At 45.3% G+C, this 12,617-nt stretch overlaps 1 protein-coding gene across 1 annotated transcript in view; it reads right to left on the bottom strand.

Moving 5' to 3' along the window:
- The window catches only part of LOC124038071 (beta-1,4-galactosyltransferase 6-like), a 45,743-nt gene extending 44,501 nt beyond the window's left edge, over positions 1-1,242 (bottom strand). The window contains exon 1 of the mRNA XM_046353496.1: positions 442-1,242. Coding sequence (XP_046209452.1) covers positions 442-646 — 205 coding nt within the window. The 5' untranslated portion in view covers positions 647-1,242. The remainder of the gene's footprint in view (positions 1-441) is intronic.
- Positions 1,243-12,617: the final 11,375 nt, after the last annotated feature.

The following is a 12,617-nucleotide window of genomic DNA, read 5'->3' as shown; positions in this document are numbered from 1 at the left end:
TCAACCCAGGGATGAGAAATACGTTGTACTCCCAATTGTCCAATTATCACAACTGTTACACCACGAAGACTGAAAGACTAAATTAAATTATTCGTCCAATCTAATCAGTGTGATAGTTGATGTAATGGGACAGTTCGGAGGCATTTCTCATCCCAGGGTTGAGGTATGTTTTCCGATATCTCCCTCCGGCTCCACTGTGTCTTAATATACACAGGAATACTGCTGTAGGCATGCGGATCTGATGGATAGCTAATCCAATTAACTAACGTTAGTTAAATGTCTAACCTAAATGTCTAACCTAACTAGGCTATCAGGAAGCTACAGTATTAACTGTCAGAAAGCATCCCCACTGTACCGTCTATGGCATCCCTGTTGATGTCAATGTAGCTTGCTTGGATAACGACACAAAATTAGGTGTTCATGTTAAGATAATAAACTCACCTATTCCAGGAGCCACATATATGAAGTAGAGACCAGTCGTAGACATGGAGAAGAAAAAAATGAAGGCCAAAAATGAGCGGTTCGACACCCGCAGCAGCCGCTTCCAATTCAACATATTTGCTTCGAATGTACCGATAATCCCATAAAAAATATACCGTTTGGATAAAAAATAAAATGATATGCTAAAAGTAGATGATATGATCATCCAAAAATCAATGCAACGACACAACACGCATCATTTGAGTCGGTTGATGCAGCGAAACAGGCCAAGTCCCGTACGGGCGGCTTTCCCCAGTCAAATGTCCAGATAGAAAGGCCTGAAATCAGCCACTGTCAAGCTTCAACGAAACCATCGATCGGACTGAAACTACTGTAGTTACTGACATGAGAAGACAAAATAATACTGGATCATTTCTTAAGAATACCCGTGATACTGATCCATGTTTAACTTGCTAGTTTAGATATGTATTTTCACGCCCGGCGACGAAGGTTTTTTTTTAAAAGACCATTGGGAACCGGTCTGCACCGCTGCCTCCTCTCATTCAAACCTCGACGATGTTTACTCGGCTTCACGAAACCGCCGAACGGAATCCAATAACGGCGAGCGGTTCAGCGGGTATATCGGGCGATTCTCATTGCACCAAATATACATTTGTGCGGGGATTTTAGAGCGATCACATATATAAAGTTGGATTCGTTCAATTTCATTTCTGCTGGTGCTGCAGACATGGTTTCCGGTGGGTGTAAGCAGTCTCTTTCCGTCCCAACCCCTTTATATTTTGTCGCCATGGACACCGTGGGGCTGCAGTAAGGGCCTCTGGGTTCATGGGGTCGCTGCTTCTCTCACATCATTTATTATGTGTGTGTCTGAATGTTAGTGGGGTCGACTGAAGTGGGAGGATCAACAGCGATAGGTGTTACACTAATTGGTTAGACGGTTTTGATTGAGCTTGTTGTTTTCCATTTCTTGTCACGTTTTTGTTCAAATTCCCTACTGTGTGAAATAAGACAGAGTGCTAAAAGCACAAGCTCAGGTCTTGATAGAGAATCACACTGTGCCTTTTGAATGATAACAAAACCCACAAACAACTCACTTATAGCCTAAATATGAAAGTAAAGTCATTTCGACCAAACCTAAGTCTACCACAGTTTTCAAATTACCAATAAATCATCATTATTAGGCCTATAACCAATGTTAACACTAAGCTCCAGGGTGCGATGCCCCCCCCCCCAGGACTGCTGCACAGAAGAAATATCAGTGTGCAGACAAGCACAAGATTGAACTTCACTCAAAGTTTTCCCCATTAGTTAACACTATCAATGTTTACATTTATTGTGAAAGTTGTGATCAAATCAACACCATATTAGCCGCTTTAAATGCAACATTTTTTGCCTTTACCTCCCTTATCTCACCTCAATCTCCATAGGCAGTGTCTTTTTCCTCCCTTATCTCACCTCAATCTCCATAGACAGTGCCTTTACCTCCCTTATCTCACCTCAATCTCCATAGACAGTGCCTTTACCTCCCTTATCTCACCTCAATCTCCATAGACAGTGCCTTTACCTCCCTTATCTCACCTCAATCTCCATAGACAGTGCCTTTACCTCCCTTATCTCACCTCAATCTCCATAGACAGTGCCTTTACCTCCCTTATCTCACCTCAATCTCCATAGACAGTGCCTTTACCTCCCTTATCTCACCTCAATCTCCATAGACAGTGCCTTTTTCCTCCCTTATCTCACCTCAATCTCCATAGACAGTGCCTTTACCTCCCTTATCTCACCTCATTTGCTCACATCGTATATAGACTTGTTTATACTGTATTATTGACCGTTTGTTTGTTTTACTCCATGTGTAACTCTGTGTCGTTGTATGTGTCGAACTGCTTTGCTTTATCGCAATTGTAAATGAGAACTTGTTCTCAACTTGCCTACCTGGTTAAATAAAGGTGAAATAACATTTTAAAAAAATAAAAAAGTGAAATCATACATCTTACAGGCTTGTTGCACATCATAAGCTGCATTTAGACAGGCAGCCCAATTCTGATATTTTTTTCATTAATATATTTTTTTAACCAACAGATCAGCTCTGAAAATGCTCTGGTGTGATTGGTCAAAATACCAATTAGTGGAAAAATATCAGAATTTGTCTGCCTGTATAAATGATTAATGAGGAGCATCCAGACGCTGCACTTGATGTATTGATTCTTCCAATGATTGATAATCATGCACCTGTTAAGAAACAGACTGTTAGAACTGTCAAAGCTCCACGGATTGATAAGGAATTGAAAAACAGTATGGTTGAAAGAGATGGGGCAAAAGGAGTGGCTAATACGTCTGGCTGCACATCTGACTGGCTGACTTAAAGCAAATTGAGAAATTGTGACTAAACTCAATAAGATGAAACTGTATTATGAAGCCAAGATCAATGATATAAAGAATGATGGGAAAAACTTCAGTACTTTAAATGAAATTATGGGCAGAAAAACAAATTATACTCCATCTTTCATCAAATCAGATGGCTTATTAATCACAAAACCATTTAATGTTTCAAATTACTTTAATGTTTACTTCATTGGCAAAGTGGGCAAACGGAGCCAGGAAATGCCAACAACAGATAGCCTTCGTATTCATGGATAAAAATACATTTAAAAAAATGAAAGAAAAGCATTGCAAGTTCAAATTCTGTAAAGTTAGTGTGGGAGAGGTGGAACAATTATTGTTATAATAATGACAAACCTCCTGGCATTGACAACTTAGATGGAAAACTACTGATGTTGGTAGCTGACTCCATAGCCACTCCTATCTGTCATATCTTTCATCTGAACCGAGAGGAAAGTCTTTGTCCTCAGGCCTGGAGGGAAGCAAAAGTAACTCCGCTACCCAAGAATGATAAAGCTGCCTTTACTGGTTCTAACAGCAGACGTACAGTTGAAGTCTGAAGTTTACATACACCTTAGCCAAATACATTTAAACTCAGTTTTTCACAATTCCTGATATTTAATCCTAATACAAATTCCCTGTTTTAGGTCAGTTAGGATCACCACTTTATTTTAAGAATGTGAAATGTCAGAATAATAGTAGAGAGAATGATTTATTTCAGCTTTTTATTTCTTTCATCACAATCCCAGTTGGTCAAAAGTTTACATAAAAGTTTTACCAAAAATGATTTACTTGTTACAAACTTGTCACCCATAATTCACCAAACAATATTTAAAAAGAGGAAGCAAAGTACTTTAAAGCATATGTTTTTGTTTCCTCCATCTCCACTAACCATAGATAATTGTGTTTTTTTCTATTAATAATGTAAAATTAATATCTATACAGAAAGAGTCATGTGATGGCCAAATTACAGCAGAGGACCTTCTTGATGTAATTAAAGCCTTTAAGTCTGAAAAAAACTCCTGGGCTGGATGGTATACCAAACCATTTTTTGATGTACTCAGAGGATCGTTACAAAGATCCAGTCCATTTTTTTTTGCCAAATGCATAGCGCATAGAATTAAAAAGGTATTGTCGGATATTATTCATACTAATCAGACAGGTTTTTTACATACACAATACATTGGAGATAATATAAGACAAGTACTGGAAACAATAGAACACTGAAATATCTGGGAAACCAAGCCTGGCATTCATAGCTCCATACAGACCTTCTCCAGATCCGTCAGGTTTCGTGGCTGTCGCTGGGCAATACGGACTTTCAGCTCCCTCCAAAGAGTTTCTATTCAGTTCAGGTCTGGAGACTGGCTAGGCCACTCCAGGACCTTGAGATGCTTCTTATGGAGCCACTCCTTAGTTGCCCTGGCTGTGTGTTTCGGGTCGTTGTCATGCTGGAAGACCCAGCCACGACCCATCTTCAATGCTCTTACTGAGGGAAGGAGGTTGTTGGCAAAGATCTCACGATACATGACCCCATCCATCCTCCCCTCAATACGGTGCAGTCGTCCTGTCCCCTTTGCAGAAAAGCATCCCCAAAGAATGATGTTTCCACCTCCATGCTTCACGGTTGGGATGGTGTTCTTGAGGTTGTACTCATCCTTCTTCTTACTCCAAACACGGCGATTGGAGTTTAGACCAAAAAGCTCTATTTTTGTCTCATCAGACCACATGACCTTCTCCCATTCCTCCTCTGGATCATCCAGATGGTCATTGGCAAACTTCAGACGGGCCTGGACATGCGCTGGCTTGAGCAGGGGGACCTTGCGTGCGCTGCAGGATTTTAATCCATGACGGCGTAGTGTGTTACTAATGGTTTTCTTTGAGACTGTGGTCCCAGCTCTCTTCAGGCCATTGACCAGATCCTGCTGTGTAGTTCTGGGCTGATCCCTCAACTTCCTCGTGATCATTGATGCCCCACGAGGTGAGATCTTGCATGGAGGCCCAGACCGACAGTGATTGACCTTCATCTTGAACTTCTTCCATTTTCTAATAATTGCGCCAACAGTTGTTGCCTTCTCACCAAGCTGCTTGCCTATTGTCCTGTAGCCCATCCCAGCCTTGTGCAGGTCTACAATTTTATCCCTGATTCCCTTACACAGCTCTCTGGTCTTGGCCATTTTGGAGAGGTTGGAGTCTGTTTGATTGAGTGTGTGGACAGGTGCAGTTAATACAGGTAATGAGTGGAGAACAGGAGTGTATCAAAGTATCAAATACAAATACTTCTCCCCACTGTATCTACAGTACTAAATCAACGTGTATGTATAGTGCGTATGTCATAGTGTGTGTGTGTGTGTGTGTGTGTGTGTGTGTGTGTGTGTGTGTGTGTGTGTGTGTGTGTGTGTGTGTGTGTGTGTGTGTGTGTGTGTGTGTGTGTGTGTGTGTGTGTGTGTGTGTGTGTGTGTGTGTGTGTGTGTGTGTGTCAATGTTTGTGTTGCTTCACAGTCCCCGCTGTTCCATAAGGTGTTTTTTAAACTGTTTTTTAAATCTAATTTTGCTGCCTGCGTCCATTACTTGATGTGGAATAGATTTCCATGTAGTCATGGCTCTATGTGGTACTGTGTGCCCCCATAGTCTGTTCTGGACTTGGGGACTGTGAAGAGACCTCTTGTGGCATGTCATGTGGTGTATGCATGGGTGTCCGAGCTGTGTGCCAGTAGTTTGGACAGACAGCTCGGTGCATTCAACATGTCAATCAATACCCCTCATAAATAAAAGTAGTGATGAAGTAAATCTCCTCCACTTTCAGCCACGAGAGATTGACATGCATATGATTCATATTAGCTCTCTGTGCTGCCCTGTTCTGAGCCAATTGCAATTTTCCTAAGTCCTTTTTTGTGGCACCTGACCACACGACTGAACAGTAGTCAAGGTCAAATCAAATCAAATTTTATTTGTCACATACACATGGTTAGCAGATGTTAATGCGAGTGTAGCGAAATGGTTGTGCTTCTAGTTCCGACAATGCAGTAATAACCGAGTAATGTAACCTAACAATTCCACAACAACTACCTTATACACACACACGTGTAAAAGGATGAAGAATGTGTACATAAAAATATATGAATGAGTGATGGTACAGAACGGCATAGGCAAGATGCAGTAGATGGTATAGAGTACAGTATATACATATGAGATGAGTAATGTAGGGTATGTAAACATAAAAGTGGTATTGTTTAAAGTGGCTAGTGATACATTTTTACATACATTTTTCCATTATTAAAGTGGCTGGAGTCAGCATGTCGGCAGCAGCCACTCAATGTTAGTGGTGGCTGTTTAACAGTCTGATGGCCTTGAGATAGCTGTTTTTCATTCTCTCAGTCCCTGCTTTGATGCACCTGTACTGACCTCACCTTCTGGATGATAGCGGGGTGAACAGGCAGTGGCTCGGGTGGTTGTCGTCCTTGATGATCTTTATGGCCTTCCTGTGACATCGGGTGGTGTAGGTGTCCTGGGGGGCAGGTAGTTTGCCCCCGGTGATGCATTGTGCAGACCTCACTACCCTCTGGAGAGCCTTACGGTTGTGGGCGGAGCAGTTGCCATACCAGGCGGTGATACAGCCCGACAGGATGCTCTCGATTGTGCATCTGTAAAAGTTTGTGAGTGCTTTTGTTGACAAGCCAAATTTCTTCAGCATCCTGAGGTTGAAGAGGTGCTGCTGCGCCTTCTTCGCCACACTGTCTGTATTTCACACATAGTATCCAGATACTGAATGTTAGCAATTAGTGGTCTAATAGCAGCTTTCCATAAGATTGGGCTTTAGGTGAGGCAGATGAACCTGTAGCCATATTTCTTCAACAGTATTTAACATTAGACAGTCTCTAAGCGTTACAGGAATGTGGTTCTGAATATAGACCGCAACACCGCCTCCATTGGCATCTTTTCGGTAGACATAACCATGGATTGCTACCACTGTATTATCAAAGTTTTATCTAAGTGAGTTTCAGTGATAGTCAGAATATGAATGTCATCTGTTACAAGCAATTTATTGACATCATGGACCTGTTTTTTTTAGCACCTTTCTGGGTTGCTTGATTGTTTTTAATGCTTTACTCGGAAGCCTATCAGAGGTAGACTTACTCATGTTATTTACACTGGAGCTGATTATATAGCTCACCCTGCACTAAGTGGTCTTCCTACTATTGCATACTGCCTCAGTGCTAACAGTGTAACTCTGGTTTATAGGCTCATGATTACTGCTTACAATAGCTGCAGAATAAACAGTTTTTTTGGTGCAATTAGGGATACATAAATTACATTGTGTTTGCCAATGCCCCTAAGATCATGTACATTTGATGCGACATTATTAACTGAGCTGGTCTTGGATAATTTACCAGTCATTGTTTTAACGTGGACAGAGTCCAGGAGCCAAGATGATTTGGATGGACTCAGTCATTCCTGTAGAGTATCTTCTGTTTCCAGAAGGTGTCAAAGTTATCAATAAAAGTGACTCCATCAGAGCTACAGTCTTTTAGCCAGATGTGTAATGCCAGCAGTCTGCTGAATATTTCACACCCATGGCCCAACGATGGTACTGGACCTGAAATTATTGGCAGTTTTAATGCTAAAATCAGTTCTTTAAAATCCACTTTCAGATGTTCTGAGCTAACCCTCCTGATGTCGTTTGACCCCACATGGACTACGACAGTGTCAGCTGTCAGGGATCTGAACCCAAGGTAGAAGCCACCGGAGAGGAAGACAGAGCCGAGGGCGAAGACACAGGTACCTCCGGGTCCGATCTTGTTTGAGATATCACCATTGACTAAGGCGCCGGAACCTCTGGATCCAGGGCGGAAAAGCTGGTCTGGTCTGTGTCAGTTCCGGGCTCAACAATTCCATGGAGACCCCTGTTGACAGAGGACGCCTTCTTCGACTTCCACGGCGAGTGACGTACCTCGATGGCTAGTTGGTTGGGTCGAGATAAGCTCCGTTCTCCAGGGAAGGGGGAGACCCGTCGGGGATGGAACCCTGCCCAGCACCGGCCAGTTGGCTGTGGAGAGCCGAAACGGCGGCAAAACTTCCACCAGACCAGAGCGGCGTCCGGCTACTGGGGTGGAAGAAAAATAAAAACTAGGTGGGCGTGGGTTCCCCAGTAGCTTATGTAGGTTTGCTACTTGCTTGCTAAGAGTATTCAGACCCTTTACTCAGTACTTTGTTGAAGCACCTTTGGCAGTGATTACAGCTCCAAGTCTTCTTGGGTATGACGCTACAAACTTGAAACACCTGTATTTGGGGAGTTTCTCCTATTCTTCTCTGCAGATCCTCTCAAGCTCTGTCAGGTTGTATGGGGAGCATCTCTGCACAGCTATTTTCAGGTCTCTCCAGAGATGTTCAATCGGGTTCAAGTCCGGGCTCTAGCTGGGCCACTCAACATTCAAAGACTTGTCCCGAAGCCACTCATGCGTTGTCTTGGCTGTGTGCTAAGGATCATTGTCCTGTTGGAAAAGGTCCTGAACGCTCTGCAGCAGGTTTTCATCAAGGATCTCTCTGTACTTTGCTCCATTCATCTTTCCCTCGATCCTGACTAGTCTCCCACTCCCTGCCGCTGAAAAACATCCTCACAGCATGATGCTGCCACCACCATGCTTTACCGTAGGCATGATGCCAGGTTTCCTCCAGACGTGATGCTTGGAATTCAGGCCAGAGAGTTCAATATTGGTTTCAACAGACCAGAGAATCTGCTTTCTCATGGTCTGAGAGTCTTTAGGTGCCTTTTGGCAAACTTCAAGTGGGCTGTCATGTGCCTTTTACTGAGGACTGGTTTCCGTCTGGTACTCTACCATAAAGGCCTGATTGGTGGGGTGCTGCAGAGATGATTGTCCATCTGGAAGGTTCTCCCATCTGCACAGGGGAACTCTGGAGCTCTGTCAGAGTGAACATTGGTTTCTTGGTCACCTCCGTGACCAAGGTCCTTCTACCCCAATTGCTCAATTTGGCCGGGTGGCCAGCTCTAGGAAGAGTCTTGGTAGTTCCAAACGTCTTCCATTTAAGCATGATGGAGGCCACCGAGTTCTTAGGGAGTTTCAATGCTGCAGACATTTTTTGGTACCCTTCCCCAGATCTGTGCCTCGACACAATCCTGTTTCGGAGCTCTACAGACAATTCCTTCGACCTCATGGCTTGGTTTTTGCTCTGACATGCACTGTCAGCTGTGGAACCTTATAGACAGGTGTGTGCCTTTCCAAATCATGTCCAATCAAATGAATTGACCACAGGCGGACTCCAATGAAGTTGTAGAAACATCAAGGATGATCAATGGAAACAGGATGCACCCGAGTTCAATTTCAAGTCTCATAGCAAAGGGTCTGAAAATTGATGTAAATAATATATATTTTTTAATTTAAATTTATTGACAAAGCTAAAACAGGTTTTTAGACATTTTTGCTAATAATATATATTTTTTAATTTATTATTAGCAAAAATGTCTAAAAACCTGTTTTAGGTTTGTCATTTTGGGGTATTGTGTGTAGATTGATTAGGGGGGAAATTATTTAAGCCATTTTAGAATAAGACTGTAACCTAACAAAATGTGGAAAAAGTGGTCGGAATACTTTCCGAATGCACTGAAAATACCTGGAATATTTCAATTTTGGAGAATCTCTTATACAATGGGTTAAAGTTAGATATAGTAACCCTAGATGTACAGTGCCTTGCGAAAGTATTCGGCCCCCTTGAACTTTGCGACCTTTTGCCACATTTCTGTTATGCAGGTGAATGAGGACCCAAAAGCGACTTGGCGAAAACAGAGTTTTTAATCCAGTAAAGATACTTTACAAAACAAAAGGCATAATACTACTCGTAAAGACGAGAACAGACTGGAGACTTGATCAAGAACTGCAGGTTGCCTCGGGAAGGCACTTGAACCTAGCAGACTCAGACACCTGCTCACCACGCAGCATCTGAGGGAAACACGACACGACAGGGCAATACATAGACACAGCACTGTGAATTATAGACAAGGATCCGACAGGGCAGGAACGGAAAACAAGGAGAGAAATAGGGACTCTAATCAGGGAAAAGGATCGGGAACAGGTGTGGGAAGACTAAATGATTGATTAGGGGAATAGGAACAGCTGGGAGCAGGAACGGAACGATAGAGAGAAGAGAGAGCGAGAGAGTGAGAGAGGGAGGGGGAGAGAGAGGGATAGAAAGAGGGAAAGAACCTAATAAGAGGCAGAGTTCATCTCAGCCCATGCCTCCCTCCAGTCCCTCGACTTCTTGGCCCTGACGGAAACATGGATCACCACAGACAACACTGCTACTCCTACTGCTCTCTCTTCGTCCGCCCACGTGTTCTCGCACACCCCGAGAGCGTCTGGTCAGCGGGGTGGTGGCACCGGGATCCTCATCTCTCCCAAGTGGTCATTCTCTCTTTCTCCCCTTACCCATCTGTCTATCGCCTCCTTTGAATTCCATGCTGTCACAGTCACTAGCCCTTTCAAGCTTAACATCCTTATCATTTATCGCCCTCCAGGTTCCCTCGGAGAGTTCATCAATGAGCTTGATGCCTTGATAAGCTCCTTTCCTGAGGACGGCTCACCTCTCACAGTTCTGGGCGACTTTAACCTCCCCACGTCTACCTTTGACTCTTTCCTCTCTGCCTCCTTCTTTCCACTCCTCTCCTCTTTTGACCTCACCCTCTCACCTTCCCCCCTACTCACAAGGCAGGCAATACGCTCGACCTCATCTTTACTAGATGCTGTTCTTCCACTAACCTCATTGCAACTCCCCTCCAAGTCTCCGACCACTGCCTTGTATCCTTTTCCCTCTCGCTCTCATCCAACACCTCCCACACTGCCCCTACTCGGATGGTATCGCGCCGTCCCAACCTTCGCTCTCTCTCCCCCGCTACTCTCTCCTCTTCCATCCTATCATCTCTTCCCTCCGCTCAAACCTTCTCCCACCTATCTCCTGATTCTGCCTCCTCAACCCTCCTCTCCTCCCTCTCTGCATCCCTTGACTCTCTATGTCCCCTATCCTCCAGGCCGGCTCGGTCCTCCCCTCCCGCTCCGTGGCTCGATGACTCATTGCGAGCTCACAGAACAGGGCTCCGGGCAGCCGAGCGGAAATGGAGGAAAACTTCGCCTCCCTGCGGACCTGGCATCCTTTCACTCCCTCCTCTCTACATTTTCCTCCTCTGTCTCTGCTGCTAAAGCCACTTTCTACCACGCTAAATTCCAAGCTTCTGCCTCTAACCCTAGGAAGCTCTTTGCCACCTTCTCCTCCCTCCTGAATCCTCCGCCCCCTCCCCCCCCTCCCTCTCTGCAGATGACTTCGTCAACCATTTTGAAAAGAAGGTCGACGACATCCGATCCTCGTTTGCTAAGTCAAACGACACCGCTGGTTCTGCTCACACTGCCCTACCCTATGCTCTGACCTCTTTCTCCCCTCTCTCTCCAGATGAAATCTCGCGTCTTGTGACGGCCGGCCGCCCAACAACCTGCCCGCTTGACCCTATCCCCTCCTCTCTTCTCCAGACCATTTCCGGAGACCTTCTCCCTTACCTCACCTCGCTCATCAACTCATCCCTGACCGTTGGCTACGTCCCTTCCGTCTTCAAGAGAGCGAGAGTTGCACCCCTTCTGAAAAAACCTACACTCGATCCCTCCGATGTCAACAATTACAGACCAGTATCCCTTCTTTCTTTTCTCTCCAAAACTCTTGAACGTGCCGTCCTTGGCCAGCTCTCCCGCTATCTCTCTCTGAATGACCTTCTTGATCCAAATCAGTCAGGTTTCAAGACTAGTCATTCAACTGAGACTGCTCTCCTCTGTATCACGGAGGCGCTCCGCACTGCTAAAGCTAACTCTCTCTCCTCTGCTCTCATCCTTCTAGATCTATCGGCTGCCTTCGATACTGTGAACCATCAGATCCTCCTCTCCACCCTCTCCGAGTTGGGCATCTCCGGCGCGGCCCACGCTTGGATTGCGTCCTACCTGACAGGTCGCTCCTACCAGGTGGCGTGGCGAGAATCTGTCTCCTCACCACGCGCTCTCACCACTGGTGTCCCCCAGGGCTCTGTTCTTGGCCCTCTCCTATTCTCGCTATACACCAAGTCACTTGGCTCTGTCATAACCTCACATGGTCTCTCTTATCATTGCTATGCAGACGACACACAATTAATCTTCTCCTTTCCCCCTTCTGATGACCAGGTGGCGAATCGCATCTCTGCATGTCTGGCAGACATATCAGTGTGGATGACGGATCACCACCTCAAGCTGAACCTCGGCAAGACGGAGCTGCTCTTCCTCCCGGGGAAGGACTGCCCGTTCCATGATCTCGCCATCACGGTTGACAACTCCACTGTGTCCTCCTCCCAGAGCGCCAAGAACCTTGGTGTGATCCTGGACAACACCCTGTCGTTCTCAACTAACATCAAGGCGGTGGCCCGTTCCTGTAGGTTCATGCTCTACAACATCCGCAGAGTACGACCCTGCCTCACACAGGAAGCGGCGCAGGTCCTAATCCAGGCACTTGTCATCTCCCGTCTGGATTACTGCAACTCGCTGTTGGCTGGGCTCCCTGCCTGTGCCATTAAACCCCTTCAACTCATCCAGAACGCCGCAGCCCGTCTGGTGTTCAACCTTCCCAAGTTCTCTCCACGTCACCCCGCTCCTCCGTTCTCTCCACTGGCTTCCAGTTGAAGCTCGCATCCGCTACAAGACCATGGTGCTTGCCTACGGAGCTGTGAGGGGAACGGCACCTCAGTACCTCCAGGCTCTGATCAGGCCCTACAC

Source organism: Oncorhynchus gorbuscha, linkage group LG06 (assembly GCF_021184085.1).
Source record: "Oncorhynchus gorbuscha isolate QuinsamMale2020 ecotype Even-year linkage group LG06, OgorEven_v1.0, whole genome shotgun sequence".
Taxonomy (NCBI): domain Eukaryota; kingdom Metazoa; phylum Chordata; class Actinopteri; order Salmoniformes; family Salmonidae; genus Oncorhynchus; species Oncorhynchus gorbuscha.
The sequence above is the reverse complement of the archived record's forward strand: the minus strand, read 5'-3'. Positions and strand labels throughout refer to the sequence as shown.